Source organism: Chanodichthys erythropterus, chromosome 11, assembly GCF_024489055.1.
Source record: "Chanodichthys erythropterus isolate Z2021 chromosome 11, ASM2448905v1, whole genome shotgun sequence".
In the NCBI taxonomy this organism is placed as follows: domain Eukaryota; kingdom Metazoa; phylum Chordata; class Actinopteri; order Cypriniformes; family Xenocyprididae; genus Chanodichthys; species Chanodichthys erythropterus.
The window spans coordinates 10,001,802-10,023,229 of NC_090231.1; the positions used below are offsets into that span (position 1 = coordinate 10,001,802).

Here is a 21,428-nt window from a genome sequence, read left to right on the forward strand (position 1 = left end):
TAAGCATAATCTCTTTCTAAGGTATTGGCAAATTATTATACATAAGCTGTGCATTAAAGTTGTATGAGAAAACTCATAGGAAATGTGACTCACTAGCTGAATCACACACACATCTCCATCCATAGAAACACCATATGCATCAGAACCACTCATTGTCATAGAAGGATGCCTAAAAAAATACCTAACCCTAACCAAGGGTTTCATATACATACTGAATGGACTTTTTTTTTACTGTTCTATTGTAAAAAAAAAAAGAAAAAAAAAAGACACCTGCTTCTAATACAGACTATAAACGTTTTGAGTGTTAATATGAATATACTGTAAAATGAAAACTGACCAAACACAAATGCTAAAGTTGGAATTTTTATTTGGCTTTTTTTTTTACATATACAGTTAATTTTATATTATATATATACAAATATATTCATTAGAGTCAAGACCTAGTGCATGAATGGTTCACGGTGAAAACGTCATTAGTGTGGCCTTGGCACGTGTCCTTTTCTTTTGAATATCATTCGGTTGTTGTTGCCGTCCATCTGTGTGTTGCTCACAGATTATGTGAGAACCAGGCTCCATGACATCACCTCATCTGCGCCAATACTGTGGATTTTAAAAATAAAACATTAGTAAAAGTAATTTCGGCTATGCCAATTAAATGGGATCGCTATTTGGCGATTTATCAGTAGTATCTGTCAATAATCATGGCTGATTTACAGAAGTGGGAACTCTCTTAAGGCTGGAATACGAATGCTAAAATGCAAAGAGTTTTAAACACTAGGCATCATACATGAAATAGAAAAACTGGGCATCATTTGCTTTCAAGTTTGGTTACTCTTTATTTTGATTGTCCACTTTAGACATTCTACTAACTATAAGTAACTTTGAAACTACATATCAACTAACTCATTAATTTGCAACTACATGTCAACTAACTTTCTTAGAATTAGTTGACATTTACTTGCAAAGTTACTTGTAGTTAGTAGAATGTCTGCTAGGAAGGTCAAGTCAAGTCAAAGTCAAATTTATTTATATAGCGCTTTTACAATTGGTAATTGTTTCAAAGCAGCTTTACATATTAGAAGCACAGAAAAAAAGGGAAGTGGTTAAAACTGTACAAACAAGCGTGGTAATATGTAACATATACAAGATGGTGCTACATTAAGCCAATGTCGGCTGACTTCCAGGGGTGGAAAAAACCCCCTAGGAGAAAAACCCAGCGTGCTAGCACTGGGAAAAAAGTCCTAGGAGGGAAAAAACCCCTTGGAAGATATATATATGTAAATGTATATGGAGATCAAAATCTGAATTGTACATTTTTATTATAGAGATTAAAAATCGATTATATATAAATATATGTAAGCGGATACGGGGATCCTGGGCTACGTTGTAGTCAGGTCGAGACGCAGGTTCTCCATGGTAATATCTATCTAAATATCTAACACCTAAAATAAGGTGTTAGAGTATTAGTATTCTGTCTGCTTAATATCTAATGACTTCTAGTTGACATGTAGTTGCAAAGTTACTTATAGTAAGTAGAATGTCTTAAAGGGTTAGTTCAATTCTGTCATTTATTACTCACCCTCATGCTGTTCCACACCTGTAAGACCTTCGTTAATCTTCACAATACAAATTAAGATATTTTAGTTGAAATCTGATGGCTCCATGAGGCCTCCATAGGGAGCAATGGACACTTCCTCTCTTAAGATCCATAAAGGTACTAAAAACATATTTAAATCAGTTCATGTGAGTACAGTGGTTCAATATTAATATTATAAAGCGACGAGAATATTTTTGGAGCGCCAAAAAAACTAAATAACGACTTATTTAGTGATGGCCGATTTCAAAACACTGCTTCAGGAAGATTCGGAGCACAGATGAATCAGTGTGTCGAATCTGCTGTTAGGAGCGCCAAAGTCACATGATTTCAGCCATTGGCAGTTTGACACGCGATCTGAATCATGATTCGACACACTGATTCATTTGTGCTCCGAAGTGTTTTGAAATCAGCCATCACTAAATAATTTGTTATTTTGTTTTTGTATGCTCCAAAAATATTCTTGTCGCTTTATAATATTAATATTGAACCACTGTACTCACATGAACCGATTTAAATATGTTTTTAGTACCTTTATGGATCTTGAGAGAGGAAATGTCATTGCTCCCTATGCAGGCCTCACTGAGCCATCAGATTTCAACTAAAATATCTTAATTTGTGTTCTGAAGATTAACAAAGGTCTTACAGGTGTGGAACGGCATGAGGGTGAGTAATAATAAATGACAGAATTTTCATTTTTGGGTGAACTAACCCTTTAAGTACACTATCAAAATAAAGCAGTACCAATTGTTCAGAACACAACATACTGAGAATGCAGAAATGTGCGCTTCATTGCTAGGAGACGCATGACAAATAAAAACAATATATGTTCCAAAATTGGCTCAAAATATCAAACATGTTTGATATCATCTGGATGGAATCAGCTGATTTTGTGTGAAATCTGTCAACCCTGACTGGCCCTGAACTTCAGCAACTAGCGTTAATTCATCCAGACTGCAAATCGGGGGGGGAAATCTGTGCAAAGTTGTGTAGTGTTTTCCAGCATTTGGCAGCATAGGCTACCATCCATAGAAATGAGAAGAGTAACAGAACAAGCTAAAAACTAAGGAACATACACACCTGTGCAAATTTGTGTATCTGCTCAACCACTGCAGCAAACAACGCCCCCACACTCTCATCAATCAGACTCTGCATATAATGCACTGCTTCCTCATCCGAGAGGTCCAATCGAAACTTGTCCTGAACCTGCAGTGGACAGGCAAAGAATAAACAGGTTAAAATCGTATTGCTCATTTTATTCTCGCTCTGAAATTTTGGGGCCAAACATCAGGACCGCACAAACCTTTTTTACAGTTTTGTCGGGCTCCAGTGCAATGTCCGGAATATTCGCATCCACCATCAGAGAGAACAAATTCAGAATGAGATTGGAGTATCTGCATATGAGAACCAAACCAACAACAAAAAAAAAGGTTATGATTTCAGGTAGACATACAGCATAGGAAGTATGTCTCATTTAACGCACCTGCGTAGGTGCAGGAAGGCAGTGTAGCACTGTTTCCTGAATTCCTGGTATTGTTCGCTCTGCATGCCCCCCATCCCTTCCACCATTTCCTTGCTCAGCTTCATAGGGGGTGGCAGTGGTTTAGGGTCCCGACCCAAAATATACCCAAAATCTATATGAAACAGCTTCCCTGCGAGCCAGAGAGACATATCAGCACATCCGATCTGTGTTTTTAGTGCATAAAGTCATTGAAAGCTGAGGTGCGTTTATTAAGTGTACCAGTCTTTGTGAGAAGTAAATTGTCTAGATGTCTGTCTCCAACCCCTAGGATGTAGGTGATGACACAATAGCCCGCTGAAAAGTATATCATGATTTAGTACATGTAAATAATGATTTATAAAAAAGCAACTAATTAATAAAGCTAAATAAAGTACTACTGGAATCACAAACTGAAGCTCACCACAGCTTTTAACATATGTGTCCATGACTTCAGAGCTGATGCCATACGGACCCTTATCATTCGGAGCGTGCTTTCGAAAGAAACTCTGCATGGAGACATAATTAACCAATAGAAAGAGTTTACTATGTGCCAAAGCAACTTGCACCTACAATTCTATTATACTACAAATAATAAAATATTACTTTAAAATTTTATTCTAAAATATTAAAATAAAAAGTAATATTTTTATTTAAAGGCAGCATGAAACAGAAGCTGTGATAGGCTTTTCTTTCCTATTGTGACGTATATCCAAATGTAACGTTGCTAACTAAATGGATGCAGATGTAAATGTCAGTTTGCAGCCAGCTATATAGTCCCAAACTCCGCTGAGACATATGTCATGAAGAGAAGAAATGTCATTTTAAGGTGATTAGGTTAATGTTTTTGATTAAAGATTATGAGGGCATATGAATTTAAAGGTGCCCTAGAACGTTCTTTCACAAGATGTAATATAAGTCTAAGGTGTCCCCTGAATGTGTCTGAAGTTTCAGCTCAAAATACCCCATAGTTTTTTTTTTATTAATTTTTTTAACTGCCTATTTTGGGGCATCGTTAACTATGCACCGATTCAGGCTGCGGCCCCTTTAAATCTCTCGCTCCCTGCCCCCCGAGCTCTCGACTCTATATACAGTGCATAAACACAGTTCACACAGCTAATATAACCCTCAAATGGATCTTTACAAGATGTTCGTCATGCATACTGCATGCATGCGTCGGATCATGTGAGTATAGTATTTATTTGGATGTTTACATTTGATTCTGAATGAGTTTGAGGCTATGCTCCGTGGCTAAAGCTAACATTACACACTGGTGGAGAGATTTATAAAGAATGAAGTTGTGTTTATGAATTATACAGACTGCAAGTGTATTCTGTGTATTCTGAGTAGACTGCAGCTGGTTCAGGAGTGTTTAATTAGGCTTTAAAGGGTTAGTTCACCCAAAAATGAAAATTCTGTCATTTATTACTCACCCTCATGCCTTTCCACACCCGTATCAGTGTATCGAATCATGATTCGGATCGCGTGTCAAACTGCCAATGGCTGAAATCACGTGACTTTGGCGCTCCTAGCAGATTCGACACACTGATTCATTTGTGCTCCAAATCTTCCTGAAGCAGTGTTTTGAAATCAGTCATCACTATATAAGTCATTATTTTGTTTTTTTTTTGGCGCACCAAAAATATTCTTGACGCTTTATAATATTAATATTGAACCACTGTACTCACATGAACTGATTTAAATATGTTTTTAGTGCATTAATGGATCTTGAGAGAGGATATGTCATTGCTCCCTATGCAGGCCTCACAGATTTCAACTAAAATGTCTTAATTTGTGTTCCGAAGATTAATGCTAGGTCTTACGGGTGTGGAACGGCATGAGGGTGAGTAATAAATGACAGAATTTTCATTTTTGGGTGAACTAACCCTTTAACTAAACTTTGCAGGAAGGTGGCCCTCCAGAAGCAGGACTGCACAACTCGTTTGTATTGCATTACCTGAATGTTGCCTTCAGTCGCCAATACCTCAGCCACAGGCACTGACTGCACAAACTGCATAAAACCTGCAGACAAATCATATGCATCCAGTGTGAAACATACATTGGCTGGCTCATTGTTTTGCTCTGCACACAAAAGGTGAAGCAGTACTGACCATGTTTGGTGCTGGTTGCCAGAACTTTGTATGGAGTCAACTTTAGGTCCAAATTCTCTTTTCTCAGCAACTGTTGAAGATAAGAATGTTGAGAAAGCTAACAATCAACTAAAAATTCTATTACAACTTTTATTTTATTGTAGCATTATATAAAACAAAGGAAGGCTACATATATGGATGAACTATGTGTCCTGTTGGTACACTGTGAGAAGACGTAATGCGATCTTTGAACCTTATCCATGAGTGAAATGATCTGCAGGATGAGCTGGTCCTGTCTCAGGTCATCTCCATGTTTAAAGATGACTGGATATTGCTCCCCATCCTCTGTCTTAAAGATGAGCTTTGCTGGCATCAGAGCACTCTGAAAAAGAGAAAAGCTGTAGTCACGTGTGGATGGATGCATGTGAGACGTAATGGATATAAATGATGCACAATACCTTAAAGAGCGTTGCAGTCTCGGGTATGATGCCTTTGATGCGGATTTGGGGTTCCAGAGGGAGAGGGATGGGCTCGATCTCTGACAGATTCACCTTCTCATTATCAGCCAACAGGCTCTGTAACCGCTCTGTCTGTCAGAGACAGAAAAAAAGAAATGTCACAACTAACTTTACAAGTGAACTGATTCCTCATGATCTACAGCAGTTATTCTGTGTGACGTTCCATACCTTTTTCTTGCGGTTTCCGCTCTCTCTCTGAACGGCCTTCATGAGCTGCACTAGTCTGTCTACAAACGTCTGCTGGGAAGCCAGAAGGGAGCGCATCACTCTTACACTCTTATCACCCTGGAAATAGACATAAACATTGCATATTATTTGAAATATCTTTTATTTAAACACTTAACATCTATTTACTTTTATCAACCAATCATATGTATGAGGCATTCCTTTGTAATTTAATCAGACAAAATCATGCCATTTATAATGGCATACAATTTATAATGTTATAAAAATATTAGAATGATTTCTATAGGATCATGTGACTGAAGACTGGAGTAATGATGCTGAAAATTCAGCTTTGCCTTCACAGGAATAAATTACATTTTTAAACATACTAAAATAAAATAGAAAAGCTATTTTAAATTGTAATAATATTTCATGTATTTTCAAATATTTAATGTATTTTGATCAAGTAAATGCTGCCTTGGTTATCATAAGAGACGTCTTTTAGAAACATTACAAAGTCATACAGACTCTTTCGAACAGTAGTGTATATCATCAAATCAGTTTGTTTTCAGTCATGTGGGTTCAGATTGTGAAGGTACCTTGAGCAGAGCCTGACTGAACCGCCTCATTACATTGAGGTACATGTCATGGGTTTTTGGGTCTCTCTGCTGGGTGTCCTGATCCTCACACTCCACAATTACATACCTGCAGTAGAAGATAATGTCCAAACATTTTCTTTTAATTTAAAATTTTACATATGGAGTTGGTGGAACTGGCAAATTGTTGTTAGTCATGCAAGAACAGAACTGCGAAACACCTTGTTGCGTTACTCACCAGTATAAATAGTTTGCCAGTGTGGAGTTTTTGCAGGCACGTGATATAAGGAAGGTGCACAGATCTTGCTGTGGAACACAGGAAATGCACACCGTTACATAATCTCCACATCCACTTTATCTAAAATTAACTGGTTTTTTTTGCACTTACCTCTAGATTTTCACCATCTGTTCCTTCTTTGCCTTTCTGTCCACTGGGCATCACGGTGATGGTCGATGCCATCTGGGAACTAGAAAAAAAATAAATCAGTAAGTGGAACCCTCACGTTTTTTTGTTTTTGGATGTTTAATGGTTTAGAAATCTGACTACACATATTGAGTATCTCTGGAAATTGTACATTCAAAGATGTTGATTCTATGAAAAGAAATGTATAAATGTTTTGGGGGAAAATTTTCACATTTCACATAGACACATGTTCTGTGAGGTTGCAGCTGACCTGTCTAGATCTATTGTTGAGCTGTCCACCAGAACCCCCTGACTGTCTCTCTTACTGGCAGGCTCCAAACCACCCTGGATATCAATGAAGTTCTCATATTTCAATGCTTGTACCAGCTGGAGCAAGTACATTAGCAGATCCTACAAGGAATTACAAAGAGAGATGAGGTGTACATGGTATGGTTATGGTACGTCAGATAAGTCAAATAAAAAAATCAGAATTAAATGTTTTTCTACAGAAATCAGATTCCTTTAATGCATGAATCTTTTAGTTGTCCCAAAAGAGTCCCATTGGTACTGGTGTGCGTAAATAAGTATAGTTAACACTGCACTAATAAGTATAAAATCATTAGTAGCACTTTAATTTACTGTCCTGTACCCATGTACATACAATATTACAGTAATTACAATGGGTAATAACTAGGTACTATCCCTTAAAGGAGCTACAGAGGATCTTTTCGTCGACTGAGAAACCAAAGACTGTTAGTGAGTTTTTGAAATGAGCGCAATGCGCATGCGTGAGAACAACCTCCCTCCTTTCACAGCTCATTTCGAGGGAACGCCTCCCAAAACTCGTGCACGAGTATTGAAACACGAGTGTTTACCACCGGCATTCGCTGTGTCGTGTTAGTGGATTCATTATGTCGGACTCACCGCAGGTAAGTCATAATCTGCAGTTGTTACTCCTGTCTCAGGACAACAACATTGCATGCGGCGCTTGTAGAGTGTGGAAAGTTACTGGAGCGCGCAGCCGTGCTCGTCTCTCACAAGGAACGTCATGGCAGTGATTGACAATATTATTCCTTTCAGTGCACCTAATAAATAGTCTTTTATCAGTTAGTAAAGACAGTTTCAAGTAATATTGCAAAAATGTATAAAACAAAACATCCTCTTTAGCACCTTTAAAGGGTTAGTTCACCCAAAATGAAATTTCTATCATTAAGTACTCAAAAAAAAAGTTCTCACGCTCATGTCGTTCCAAATTTGTAAGTCAAATGTCGTAAGATCTTCGTTCTTCTTCGGAACACAAAGTAAGATATTTTTGATGAAATCAAAAATGTTTTATCCCCCGTAGAAAGCAACAAAATTACCACATTCAAGGACCAGAAAAGTTGTAAAGACATCATTAAAATAGTGAACGTGAGTACAGTGGTTCAACCTTAATGTTATGAAGCGACAAGAATACTTTTTGTGCGCAAAAACAAAACAAAGTGACTTTATTCAACAATTTCTAATACACAGTGAGTGCAGTTCAGCACTTCCGTGTTCTACGTCAGAACGTCGACTCCGTATAGGCCGGCTCCTGCGTCAGCATCACACGCATGCATCGTGCTGCTCACGTGAACAGCGACGGGCAATGCTAAGCCGGTGTTCAGACGTAAACACTGAAGTGCTGCACTGCATCAACTGCGTAGAAGACTGACAGGGTAGAGAAGAAATTGTTGAATAAAGTCGTTATTTTTGTTTTGTTTTTGCACACAAAAAGTATTCTCGTCGCTTCATAACATTAAGGTTGAACCACTGCAGTCACATTGACTATTTTAACAACGTCTTTACTACTTTTCTGGTCCCTGAATGTGGTCATTTCTATGGGAGATAAAAAACAACTCTCGGATTTCATCAAAAATATCTTAATTTGTGTTCCGAAGATGAACGAAGCTCTTACAGGTTTGCAATGACATGAGGGTGAGTACTTAATGACAGAATTTTGATTTTGGCGAGAACTAACCCTTTAACTTACACCTAAACATAACCTTAACCCCTGTAGCTACCTCATATTACCCAGTATTTTCTTAGGTAAGTACACTGTGAGTACACATAATGTAAAATAAAGTGCAACCAAATCATCTGACACAAAGCTTTGTTACAAATATCTACACCACTGACAATGTGACTAACGTGCACACAAACACATATAGACTTTACCTCATCGTCAGCCTGCTGCAGCCTTGCGACAGCGTAGCGTCTGACTGTGGGGTTGGTGAATTGAGAGGACAGCAGTTCCAGGGAATCCTCCACATCCATCGGCCGCCACTTTCCCAGCAGCTCCAGGGCTTGTTTGGCCTCCTGAGGCAGATCCCAGTTCACACACTTCAGGAACTTAGTCAAAGCCTAAAAACAGAGCCACAATGAGATCCTGCCTTGGACACAGATTAAGACTGAGACACCATGTAAACATGAACATAATTTCAAAAGTTTGGGGACGGTAAGATTTTTTTGTCTCTTAGAGGCTGCATTTATTTGATAAAAACAGTAATATCATAAAACAACTGTTTTCTATTTTAATATATTTTAAAATGTAATTTATTCCTGTGATGAAAGCGAACATAGGGAGAAAATTCAAAATACAAAGTTCAAAAGAAAACCATATATTTGGAACATTATAAATGTCTTTACAGTCACTTTTGATCATTTTAATGCATCTTTGCTGAATAAAATCATTCATTTCTTTCCTACTGACCTAAAACTTTTAAAATACTTAGTGTACATGTGCTCACTCACCTTTTCTTGTGTGGTGAGGTAGTATCTAAACTTCCACACTAGGTCCTGTTCCTCAGAGCTTAGCTGTTTAGTGGGTGGGTAGCTCACTATGATCTACGACAGTTAAAGATATACATATTAAAAACACATCTGCAAAGATTTCTTGTGGACTTCTTTTTCTCTGCATCACTAACATTGAGTTGGTCACGTGTGGCTGCATTGGGTTTGAGATCGTGGTCAGACGGTCCGCTGCGCAAACTACGGGCCAGTTTATGATGCTTACTCTCCACAAGGTTCTCCTGCAACAGAACATCAGCACCATTAAGTACTGACTTAGTCATTTAACACCAAAAGTATTTTTTGCATTATCAAGTGCCAAAATGTACAGCAGCACTTGTGTGTAAGACAGACATTTATAACAGATTCTCCAACCCATGAACCCAAGTTAACTTTTTTGTTTTTATTTCTACTCACCATGCACATCTGAGGGTCAGGGACTTTCACAATATCTGAACTGGTCGGCAAAGGGGAGGATTCATCTGCATCCTGAAAAGAGACATGGCCTTTTAACTACACTCCTTTTCAAAATTTTGATTGATCACTGATTTAAAGTCAGCATAAAATGGCATTCACAACCCATTTTACTTCTGTAACGAAACAAGACATTCAAAAATGCAAATTGTAAAAAAAAGCTTGTGTTTAATCATCTAAAAATGATTGGTTAAAGTAGTTATTTCTGACTGATAATTTTCAGGTAATTGTGAGGGACCTAAAAGTGTCTTTTTTTACTAGGATAACAGTCAAGTTCAGCCTAACAAGCTATTCAACATATCCCAAAGTTAATGCTTCTTTTCTAACTAAACTTCTTTTCTAAATGTTATTACACATTAACCACATTAAATTACTCTATTAGCAATTAGTAAGATTTTTGATAGCATATGCTAAAATGCTTAAATAATTATTTGGCTATTATTTAAAATTAATATCACAGCCTAGTCAACTAAAAACTTAGAAGTGAATCAAGGCTGATACATTTTGATGAATCATGCATTAACAGGAAAAGGAAACATGGTTGTTTTGATCCAATATTGACTTTGTAGCAAAAAAAAAAAAAGATATACCTTTTCGTAATACACAATGCTGTATTCTCGTTCGCCACTTTTGACACGGGGAAATTCCACCATTAGGTACATAAAATTAGAGCTGCGTTTCTCACTCTGTAGAGAAAAAACACAAACAGTATGAATCATCTTAATTTGACATGATTGTGTTTTTTAGTTTTGAGGTTACAAAAATTACAATGATGCCACATAGTGACACTTTTTACCCCAAACCCTCTCACCTCATTGATCATCTCAATCTCTCTGAAGGTCAAGCGATCCAGCCAGTCTACTTTAACCATGTGACCCTGACGATGAGCTTTTGTTAGCTGGGAGAGACAGAGAGAGAGAGAGAGAAAAGCAAAGAAAAAGAGAGGTAAACTTAAAGAAGAAGACCAGAAGAAGACCAGTAACACTAAGACCTTGTGTGCACAGTCCTTTAGCCAATCATATGACTGCAGCGAGTCAGCCAGCAAGAGCCTCACACACAAAAACGCCCATTAGCAAAGGAAACTCAGAGCCAGTACAAAGTAGTAGCACACTAAGATGACTCAGCCCTTTCTAAACAAACAGTTAGTAATAGTTAGTTCAATAACACATCTCATCTAAAGGCCTCCAAGAGTACTTTGTTTAACCAGCCATACTTGTGTTTTAGTGGCTAAACATAATGTCCATAACATTTCAAGGAATGTTCCCAGTTCAAAACAAGTTATCAACAGCATGCCCAACAAATCATTCTGACTTAGATGAATCATCCAACACAACCATCTTTTTGTTTAATCTGTAGCTTTTTCTAAATTGTCCGTTTGATGTAGGACTGTTTCTCTAAGTGGATGAATGTCTGGTTATACAGTACAGACACGATTGTTGTGAAAAACAGGTTTTGGCAAATTTACCAACTTTTACATAGTCATAACATGAGTTGAAAGCTTTAGTTGAAAGACATTGTTAAAAGTTGTAAAGCTGTATTTTACCTACTTATATTTTTATAGCAGAGCTGCACGATTCTGAATAAATTGAAAATATTATACTCACTCATAAAGATTCAGCATTTTTTAACAAATCTTTCGTATGGTACAAAAAAATACATTATTTAACAGTCACTTGTTGCCACCTACTGGTGTAATGATGTAACTGACGCAATCTTTATTTGAAGCGTCAAGTTACTTTCAAGTAGGGCTGTCAAACGATTAATCACGATTAATCGCATACAAAATAAAAGTTTGAGTTTGCCTAGTATATGTGGATGTAATTATTATGTATAGATAAATACAAAATCATCCATGTATATATTTGAGAAATATTTACAAGTATATGTATTTATTTATATTTTTATATAATTTATATTATATATAAATACATTTTTTTGTACATAAATAACATATTTCTCTTAAATATATACATTAATTGGTGTGTATTTATATATACATATTATTTACACACATTACTCACACATATATTATGCAAACTCAAACTTTTATTTTGTATGCGATTAATCGCGATTAATCGTTTGACAGCCCTACTTTCAAGAGGTGATTTACTCTATTTTGATCGCTACTGTAAACATCAGTGTTAATATCTTAATTTGAATCATTTTAATTAATTGTAACACATAAATAATGATAGTGTGTGGTTGTAAAGCTGTTTCATACATGATAACTGCTCTCTCTGGGTCAGCGGCAGCGAAACCAATGCAGATTACGTGCGTGTTTGAATCGCTATCGTGATCTTTTAACGATTAATCGTGCAGCTATAATTTATAGTGTCATAAAAAGTGTTTCTGATGCCTCGGTTCTCCTAAACACTTGGTGTGCTTTATAACAGCTTCATTGCTGCGCATAAATTCTCAAAAAGTTATATAAAATGTTAAATAAAAAAATTGGTGAGGGCAAGCAATGTCCAAAATGTCAGTGCTTAAAAGTCCAAAACACACAGAAGATAATATACTTATCCTATTTGTGAAAATGTGGGTCAAATTAAACAAGCTAAATATGGAACCCATCCTATATCTTGCCCAAATATATGAGACAAGCACACACTCATACACACATACACACACACATACATACAGCATTCCTGTCCTGTTTTCTCTCATACTCACGTCACTAAGAATCTCCAAGTCTGGGCCCTGGAACAGAGGGCAGTTAAAACATGTCCTTTTACAGAACACACACACACACACACACACACACAAAATCACACTCCCCAAACATTCTCAATTCTCATTCTTTCCACAAATTAGGTAATCTATAAACATAAACAGCACATCCATCTATCCCAACCTGCCACCCACTTTTCATTTAACATATCCCTCTTGTGCAGTAACTGTACACAGGCATATTTCTCGCCTTTCTGTCTTAACTGAGCATCTCCACTCCCCAGTCCCTCAGGTTACTGACCTTGGCCAGACGGCCCATCTGGTCCTCTGCCAGAGTGCTGCTGGTCCTTCCTGGTGTACTAGTGGGCTCACTGCCATCACCTTCCACGCCTGGCCACACCTTGAGATCATGCATGCCCTGCCGGAACATTCTGGTAGACAGAAGTAGAGAAATGAAGAAGGATAAGGGGGAATAATAGATGTAAAAAAAGGGTGGTGTGCAAAAAAAAAAAAAGAAGTATTTGTTGTCAGTGGTACTAATTAATAGCGTTTCTCTGTTTCTCATTAAAGTCATGTCAAAAGTGACAGAGTCAACTAACTAAAGAATTTAGCCATGGCATCCTAGTGCATAATTGGTGGATTGCCAAGAAAGCCTTCTTTTCTTTTCAATCTCTCATTTTAATTTTGCACAAATATGTCATATCCAAATGTCCTCCAAAAGACACCTCTAGAAGAGAGTATGTAGCAGAGATTGGTGGGCCATATATTTTTTTTGCATTTTTGAAAGTAATAGTTTAAATATAATTACAATTTAAAATAGCTGTTTTCTATTTTAATATATTTTAAAATGTTGAATTTTCAGCAGCCATGTGGAAATTTTTTGTGGAAACCGTGATGCAATTTTATGGATTCTTTGACGAATAGAAAGTTCAAAAGAACAACATTTATTTGATATATAATTATTATTTTTAACATTATAATCGTCTTTACTGTCACTTGATCAATTTAATGCAGCCTTGCTGAATAATAAAAAAAATCATATTGACCCCAAACTTTTGAATAGAAGTGAGAATGTGTGAATGTGAGAAATATTTGAAACTGGTTGTGAAAATAAACCAAGGATACATTTAATTCAAATAGAGCTCAATCACATGACATTTTCCAGTTGTTTACATGAAGGCTAATGAGGTACAAAACCCAAGTAATTTCTGATGGAACAATAGACCTTTACCCATATTTCCCAAACAGGGTGACTGTAGTGCCCCCAACAGGTGTGGCACGGCCGGGTCCATACACATCCCAAACAGTTAGAGTCACCTGGGCACTCTGAGGCAGGTCAGGGTACTTCACTGGCAGCCTAAGCCACTCGTTCCAGCTACGATGAAGAAAAGACAAGAATAATCAGTCAACAAATGAAATCTGAAGGTATTAATGGCTTTTTTTCTTTCTTCAAATTAACAAAATTAATTATACTTGTCATTTATCTATATAATTATGTGAAAGGATAATAGAGTACCAAAATATATAGGCCAGGGGTCAGCAACCTACGGCACTCCTGGCACGCGGAGGGGTAATCGCTTGCATGTGAGCAAAACCGAGAGAGATGTACTTATTTCATTCATATAAAGTACCTATAATCTACATTTTGAGGTAATCATTCCTCAGTAACACAGCTTCTTTTATTAAGTTAGGAGTTATAAATACTATTAAAGTGTGAGAATTAAACTGCACAAATCAATTAATGCAAATCTCCATGACAAAAAGGTTGCCGACCTCTGATATAGGTTATATATCTCTGCGACGCATCTCTGGCATATTTTGTTTGGTTTCCTGCTTTGACTCATCATTGGGTCACACATGTGTAAAGTAAGCCACAGTGTGACAGAAATTAACCGTTGTTAAAAGTACTCACTTCCAGCGTGTGCTGAAGGCCTTGTAAGATGTTCGTACTGGCAGAGCGAGTGGCTTTCCCTCAGCAAAGACCTGACAGGTGACGTACAGGTCGGAGCAGCTCTCCTGATAGAGTCCTGAGAATCGCAGCATGGGGTCCTCGAGCAGAGATTTATAGCTCTTCTGCTCTCTTTTGCCCTCCAGACTGCCTCTGCAAAAGCAAACCCAAAATAAACGCTATTTCTGCAGTCTGCAACACAATGTCAAGATATTTGAGTCTATTTGACGGTTATTTGACCAATGATTTCCATAACTTTTCCCATCCCCCCAAAAAAAATAATTGTTAGTACTGTTATTTGGGGGGGGGGGGGATTCTGCAGGATGTTAAGACTAATATCTTCCAGAATCTGGCAGTAAGGTGTGGGAGTTCACTTTTAGTCCATCTCTTATCCTGAAATGTCTGTCTTGCAGAGATGGACTAAAAACGATCCTCCAAAACTTACTGCCAGATTCTGGAAGATAAATTCTTCAAACAGTGGTACAAGAGGATGTGGTGCTGGTCATTCAGGAGTCACTCTCAATCTGTCTGTCTATAAGGCCTATAAAAACCCAGTCTTCATGTATTTTATAACACTTCAGCTTGTGATTCTTATTAAGTGGGGGTCATTTTTTAGGATTCTTTAGCTAACCTAAGTCTCTGAGATCTTGACACCTTGCACTTCTGGAGACTCCGGGTAGGTTGCAGTTCTGGAAAATGGTGGCGCTGGAGACTAAAGGGTTCCTGATGTTTTCGCACTTAATTCTTCACCTTAATTCTTGATTATTTTGCAGTTAACATGTGTCTTTTCTTTTCCACCTCTTTTTGTCTGACCCTGCTCACTCAATGAGCATTTTGCTGTCCCTTGGTCATGCTTTAACTTTGCAATTTCTAGTATTGCATTAGTATTGCGTCCTTCTCATGAGCATTTAAGAATTTTTGACTTTTCAGTCTGAGTTAAAGGTGCCCAAGAATGCTTTCTCACAAGATGTAATATAAGTCTAAGGTGTCTCCTGAATGTGTCTGTGAAGTTTCAGCTCAAAATACCCCATAGATTTTTTTTAATAAATTTTTTTAACTGCCTATTTTGGGGCATCATTAACTATACACTGATTTTGGCAGCGCGCCGCTCCTTTAATTCGCCTGCTCCCTGTCACACGAGCTCTCGACTATATTACAGTGCATTTACAAAGTTCACACAGCTAATATAACCCTCAAATGGATCTTTACAAGATGTTCGTCATTCATGCTTCGAATTATGTGAGTATAGTATTTATTCTGATGTTTACGTTTGATTCTGTATGAGTTTGAGACTATGTTCTGTGGCTAACGGCTAATGCTACACTGTTGGAGAGATTTATAAAGAATGAAGTTGTGTTTATGAATTATACAGACTGCAAGTGTTTAAAAATGAAAATAGCGACGGCTCTTGTCTCTGTGAATACAGTAAGAAACGATGGTAACTTTAACCACATTTAACAGTACATTAGCAACATGCTAACGAAACATTTAGAAAGACAATTTACAAATATCACTAAAAATATAACGATATCATGGATCATGTCAGTTATTATCGCTCCATCTGCCATTTTTCGCTGTTGTTCTTGCTTGCTTACCTAGTCTGTGCACAGATCCAGACGTTAATGCTGGCTGCCCTTGTCTAATGCCTTGAACATGAGCTGGCACATGCAAATATTGGGGTCATACATATTAATGATCCCGACTGTTACGGAACAGTCGGTGTTATGTTGAGATCCGTGTGTTTTCCGTAAGTCTTTTAAACAAATGAGATTTATATAAGAAGGAGGAAGCAATGGGGTTTGAAACTCAATGTATGTCTTTTCCATGTACTGAACTCTTGTTATTTAACTATGTCGAGGTAAATTCAAATTTTGATTCTAGGGCACCTTTAAATCTCTTTTTTGGCTCATTTTGCCTGTAAAAGAAAACCTGCCTAATAATTCTGCACACCTGAATATAAGGCATTTTTCATTTCCAGCCTTCATGAACAATTATATATCACTTATAAATGATTAAAAACAATATTAATAGTGGTTATTAAGATTGATGTGGATTGGAATTGGTAAAATGTGCTTGGAAAAAAAATATGATCAGAAAATTAACTTGCCTAATAATACTGCACACAGTGTAGTGTGCAGGTGCTTTTCACTGCAAGCCAGTCTGCCAGGAAATACACCCCCTCATATCTCTATACTAGGGAAATGTCACATCCATGAAACTTAACCCACTTAACCGCAACAGTCCTATAACAATGCTCTCTAAATAATTTTAACTGGGACCAACAGAGACAATTTTTGGAGGTGGGTGCTTTTCATGGCAAACCAGTCTGCCAGGAAATGCACCCCCTCCTCATATCTCCCACAAGGGAAATGTTTACGTTTTTCATACAACGTTTCTTTTTTGCTTCCTGTTTAAGACCCCACCCCCGACCTCACGCATTAAATTATGAAGGTCAGCCCTGTCAAATCATCCTGTTATTTGAAGTGCTTCACATGGTGGCAATTTGGCTTCACTTTCTTTCAGGAGCGTAACGTTAAAATACGCACTTTTAATAAAACCTTTTTTCGGGCAAGTGTGTTCATATAGAGGCCAATGTGAATAAATCTAGATTTAAATTCAAAGAGACAAGATAGACTATGCATGACATGTTGTTTTATTCTTAACCAAAGTGAGGCGATCTAAATATTATGGAGCGCTCACTCTCGTTTAATATCATTAGTTATATCATCAGTTTCATTCATACTGGAAACTGGAGGGCGCTCTCTCGCAGAATATCAAAAATGGATTCGTAGAAGTAATTCAGCTATTTGCTGTAACAGCAGCTGAATAAAAAGCATAAATGTCTTGACTGATGAAACGTGAAGACAATAAATACATGATTGCGACAAGATATGGATTATGTACGCTCTTCAAGCCATCTTAAGGTATTTATTGACAAAAAGGTATATAAATAATGCAGTGCTAATTGACAGACTTTTTAATGTTTTTGAAACGAAGTCTCTTATGCTTGCCAAGGCTGCATTTATTTAATCAAAAATACAGTAAAAACAGTAACATTGCGAAATAGTATTACAAATTAAAATAGTTGTTTTCTATGTGAATATATAGTAAAGTGTAATTTATTCCTGTGATGGTAAAGCAAAAACATTATTATCAGTGTAGAAAACAGTTGCTTAAAATTGTTGTGGAAACCAATTTTTCTGGATTCTTTTATGAATAGAAAGTTCAATGAACAGCATTTATTTGAATTTATTACATTAATTCATTAACATTTATTAAATAGAAATATGTTGTAACATTATAAATGCCTTCTGTCACTTGTGATAAATTTAATGCATCCTTGATTAATTTCTCTCTTTTTTATTCTTGCCACAACGAATGGTATCATGGTTTCCACAAATATATGAAGGATCACAACTGTTCTTGAGCAGCAAATCATCATATTAGAATGATTTCTGAAGGATCATGTGACACTGAAGTCTGGAGTAATGATGCTGAAAATTCAGCTTTGACCACATATATTGTTCATTTTACAATATATTCACATAGAAAACAGCTGTTTTAAATTGTAATACTATTTCACAATATTATTGTTTTTATTGCATTTTTATTAAATAAATCCAGCCTTAGTGAGCAGAACAGACCTCTTTCAAAAACATTAAATAAGTGTAATGTTTCCAGACTTTTGATAGGTACCGTATATTCTCTGCCTTATTCTGTGATCATTTATTTTTTTACATTGTATAAAATCCTTGAGGACTTAAAGGTGCAATGTGTAATATTTTCTATCTGCTAGAGGCCTATTCAAAACAAAGGCGTAGCTTGATGACGCCAAGTCTGAGCGCGGAATCTTGGGACATGTGGTCTTCACCTCAACGGACAGTGCAAAAGAATAGGGATTGGACTCGGGAAGAAATCATGTTCATGGATGCAATTATTAATGTTACTGTAATATGAAGCAGAGCAGAACCGAGTGTTGTGGGAGCTGAACGAGGCCGCTGAAGCGATTGCGCAACACACGCCTCACGAGCAGCGGGACTTTTATTATGACACAGTCACCGGCGCCACTTCCGCTATTTTGGTCATGAGTATGAGGTAACGCAGCTCTGTTTATCATATTAGATACATTTGAGAGTGTTGAAAATGATGTTATAACGTTACTCTGTGGGTTCACTCAGCGGCTGCTGTGAGACACTGTTACACACTGCAGTAAGATAGATCGATTTTAAAATATCATATTTAACGCTTGATGGCTTGTGTTGATAAATGGCATGCAATTCATTTTAAAACGTATTTTATGATGGAGAAAATTCTGCATTACTGTTACTACAAATAAAGCTGCATTTGATTATGCTATGTTAGCTACTTGACACAATAGTGTTTTTCTCTGAGGCATGGTAAAGCATGGTACTCGCAAAAAAAAAAAAAAAAAAAATATATATATATATATATATATATATTTAAACAATAAGACTAAACGTGTTGAGCTATATAACAATAATTCGTTTTCTGTCAATAAATATATCTAAACAGTTGTTCCCTTGTCTATTAAAACATGTAAATATTAAAGCGTCTTTGGTGTTTCCATGGTTTCTACGAAATAAAACCGAAAACCGAGGGTAACGCGGGTATGACGCAATTGACAGGCGACTCCTCACACGTCCCGGAGCCTTGGTTAAAATTGCAATTTTCTCACGATTTACAAATAGTTGGAAACATTTGGGATATTGTAAGTACTCAAGTGAACAAAGTATATAACACTGGCCTAGTGGTTTGGCCGATTGCATATTTAATACACAAGTGTTTGTAGTACATAAAACAATAACAAAATATAGGCAAAAAAATAATATAGATATTGGTTATTGTTCAGCAGTGTATCAGTGTATTTCTTATTAAAATCAAACATTAATTAAAAGTAATAAAATAATATGACATTTCTATCCCCCTCACTTCTAAATAAACCCCCCGTTTTCTTTCTCATGATGAGGTCTTGCGTAAGTTTGCTCACCCTAGGTGTTTTTTCTGTCCTCTAACGTAATGCAACAATGAAATTAAACTGACTCCATTGTGCGCACGTGTGCAGCCGGACAAAAACTAGCGGTCATAAGAATCATTTATGATCTTTATTTATGATCCACACGCGGACAGAGACTCGTTAAGATCGAGTGAAAAAGGAAAAGGATGACAGCCCTAAAACACAAAAGCTCTCGCTGGACTCGTGTTAACACTTTATTCTTCTGACTCATAGTGTTGCCATGCTCCCTCTGGTAAACAACACAAAAACAACTACTATGGAAGGAAGATTCTTCCTTTTTACTTTTAAAATTAAATCGCACTACATAGGAAGATTTGGTGACTTTATCTTTGTCTAAGTAGACGCTATATTTAAAACCATATTAATAAATTACATCGATTAGATATAAATGTCTCGATCTCTGTTGACATTCTGCTGGTTTGACAGTTCTGCAATCAAAACAATGACTAAGGTCCAGAAACATACTTACATTTTCAGTTGGACGTTTATGTCCAAATCGCAACTATACACATAGTTAAACTTGTCTGTGTCCATCTTCAGTAATCGATGAAGTGTTATGCAAAACCGTAGTGAATAAAACGCAACGCATATAAAAGAAAAATGCAGATTTGTCAGGCGGTGGGAGATCAACTGCGGGGCCTGTAAGCAAAGCCCCTGCACTGGATCTGCTGGAGTTTTTGCTTTTCGCACCAGTTTATAATCTTGATATAACGTCGCCTGATTAATGACAACCAATATGGCCGGTCAAAAATACTAGCAGTCTTAATTTAAGACAATAATAAAGTTATAATAAACATCTGACAGGGCTTCATCGCGTCCGCTTAGAAAGGAAACATTATAATCAGGCGTTAATAATCGATGTCAAGTTGTTCGATCGCCGCAGCGGCTTGTTTGGACTGAGCGGATCAGAAACGGCTTGTTTGGTCTGGTGAATCTTCCTGTTTGGTTTAAGAACGGATAGTAAGAGAGGACAAATTTGGTAAGGCGTTTAAAAGTCCTCTTGAATTGCATATTAGTTGTACAATGAGAATATTTATTAAAGCAAGTCCTTTTTTGATAAAGCTCATTTGATTTAGTTTCGTTTGCTTAAATATGTTTAATTAAAGGGATAGTTCACCCAAAAAATTAAAAGTCTGTCATCATTTACTCACCATCAAGTTGTTCCAAACCTGTATGAGTTTCTTTCTTCTGTTGAACATAAAGGAAGATATTTTGAAGAATATGGGAAACTGAACACCATTGACTTCCATAGTATTTTTTTTCCTACTATGGAAGTCAATGGTGCCCCAAAGCAGCCTGGTTACAAACTTTCTTCAAAATATCTTACGTTATGTTCAGTAGAAGAAAGAAACTCATAAAGGTTTGGAACAACTTGAGGGTGAGTAAATGATGACAGAATTTTCATTTTTGGGTGAACTGTCCCTTTAATATAATTATGCAATGCATTTTGTTAAAGAGGATGCATTCATTATGTCATGTGATTTTGTTTTGAATCTCTTTAAATTGCAAACTATTGTGGTCTATATCTGTAAGGATAATAAGGGTCTCAGATAACTAGACACAAGTTCCCCTTCCCATTATGCTCTTCGTAGAAGACTGCTTTCTGTAGACAAATGCTGTGAGAAAGAACTA

General features: G+C 36.8%; 1 protein-coding gene across 2 annotated transcripts; it reads right to left on the reverse strand.

Moving 5' to 3' along the window:
* Window positions 1-350: 350 nt before the first annotated feature.
* On the reverse strand, window positions 351-20,725 carry pik3c3 (phosphatidylinositol 3-kinase, catalytic subunit type 3). 2 transcript variants are annotated; one of them, XM_067401528.1, is made up of 26 exons: window positions 20,266-20,725; window positions 14,726-14,914; window positions 14,045-14,188; window positions 13,115-13,244; window positions 12,817-12,843; window positions 10,958-11,044; window positions 10,737-10,832; window positions 10,090-10,161; window positions 9,810-9,914; window positions 9,637-9,729; window positions 9,061-9,246; window positions 7,136-7,275; window positions 6,850-6,928; window positions 6,700-6,767; window positions 6,465-6,570; window positions 5,869-5,985; window positions 5,641-5,772; window positions 5,436-5,564; window positions 5,204-5,273; window positions 5,050-5,114; window positions 3,517-3,601; window positions 3,336-3,410; window positions 3,078-3,246; window positions 2,898-2,988; window positions 2,675-2,800; window positions 351-600 (listed from the first exon to the last, which is right to left on the reverse strand). In XM_067401528.1, exons 1-26 carry the CDS (start codon window positions 20,328-20,330, stop codon window positions 586-588), a joined length of 2,661 nt encoding a protein of 886 aa, XP_067257629.1. In that variant the 5' UTR covers window positions 20,331-20,725; the 3' UTR covers window positions 351-585. The 2 variants fall into 2 exon arrangements, with proteins under 2 accessions (XP_067257629.1, XP_067257630.1); XM_067401529.1 differs by lacking the exon at window positions 12,817-12,843 and having other exon boundaries at window positions 20,266-20,724.
* Window positions 20,726-21,428: the final 703 nt, after the last annotated feature.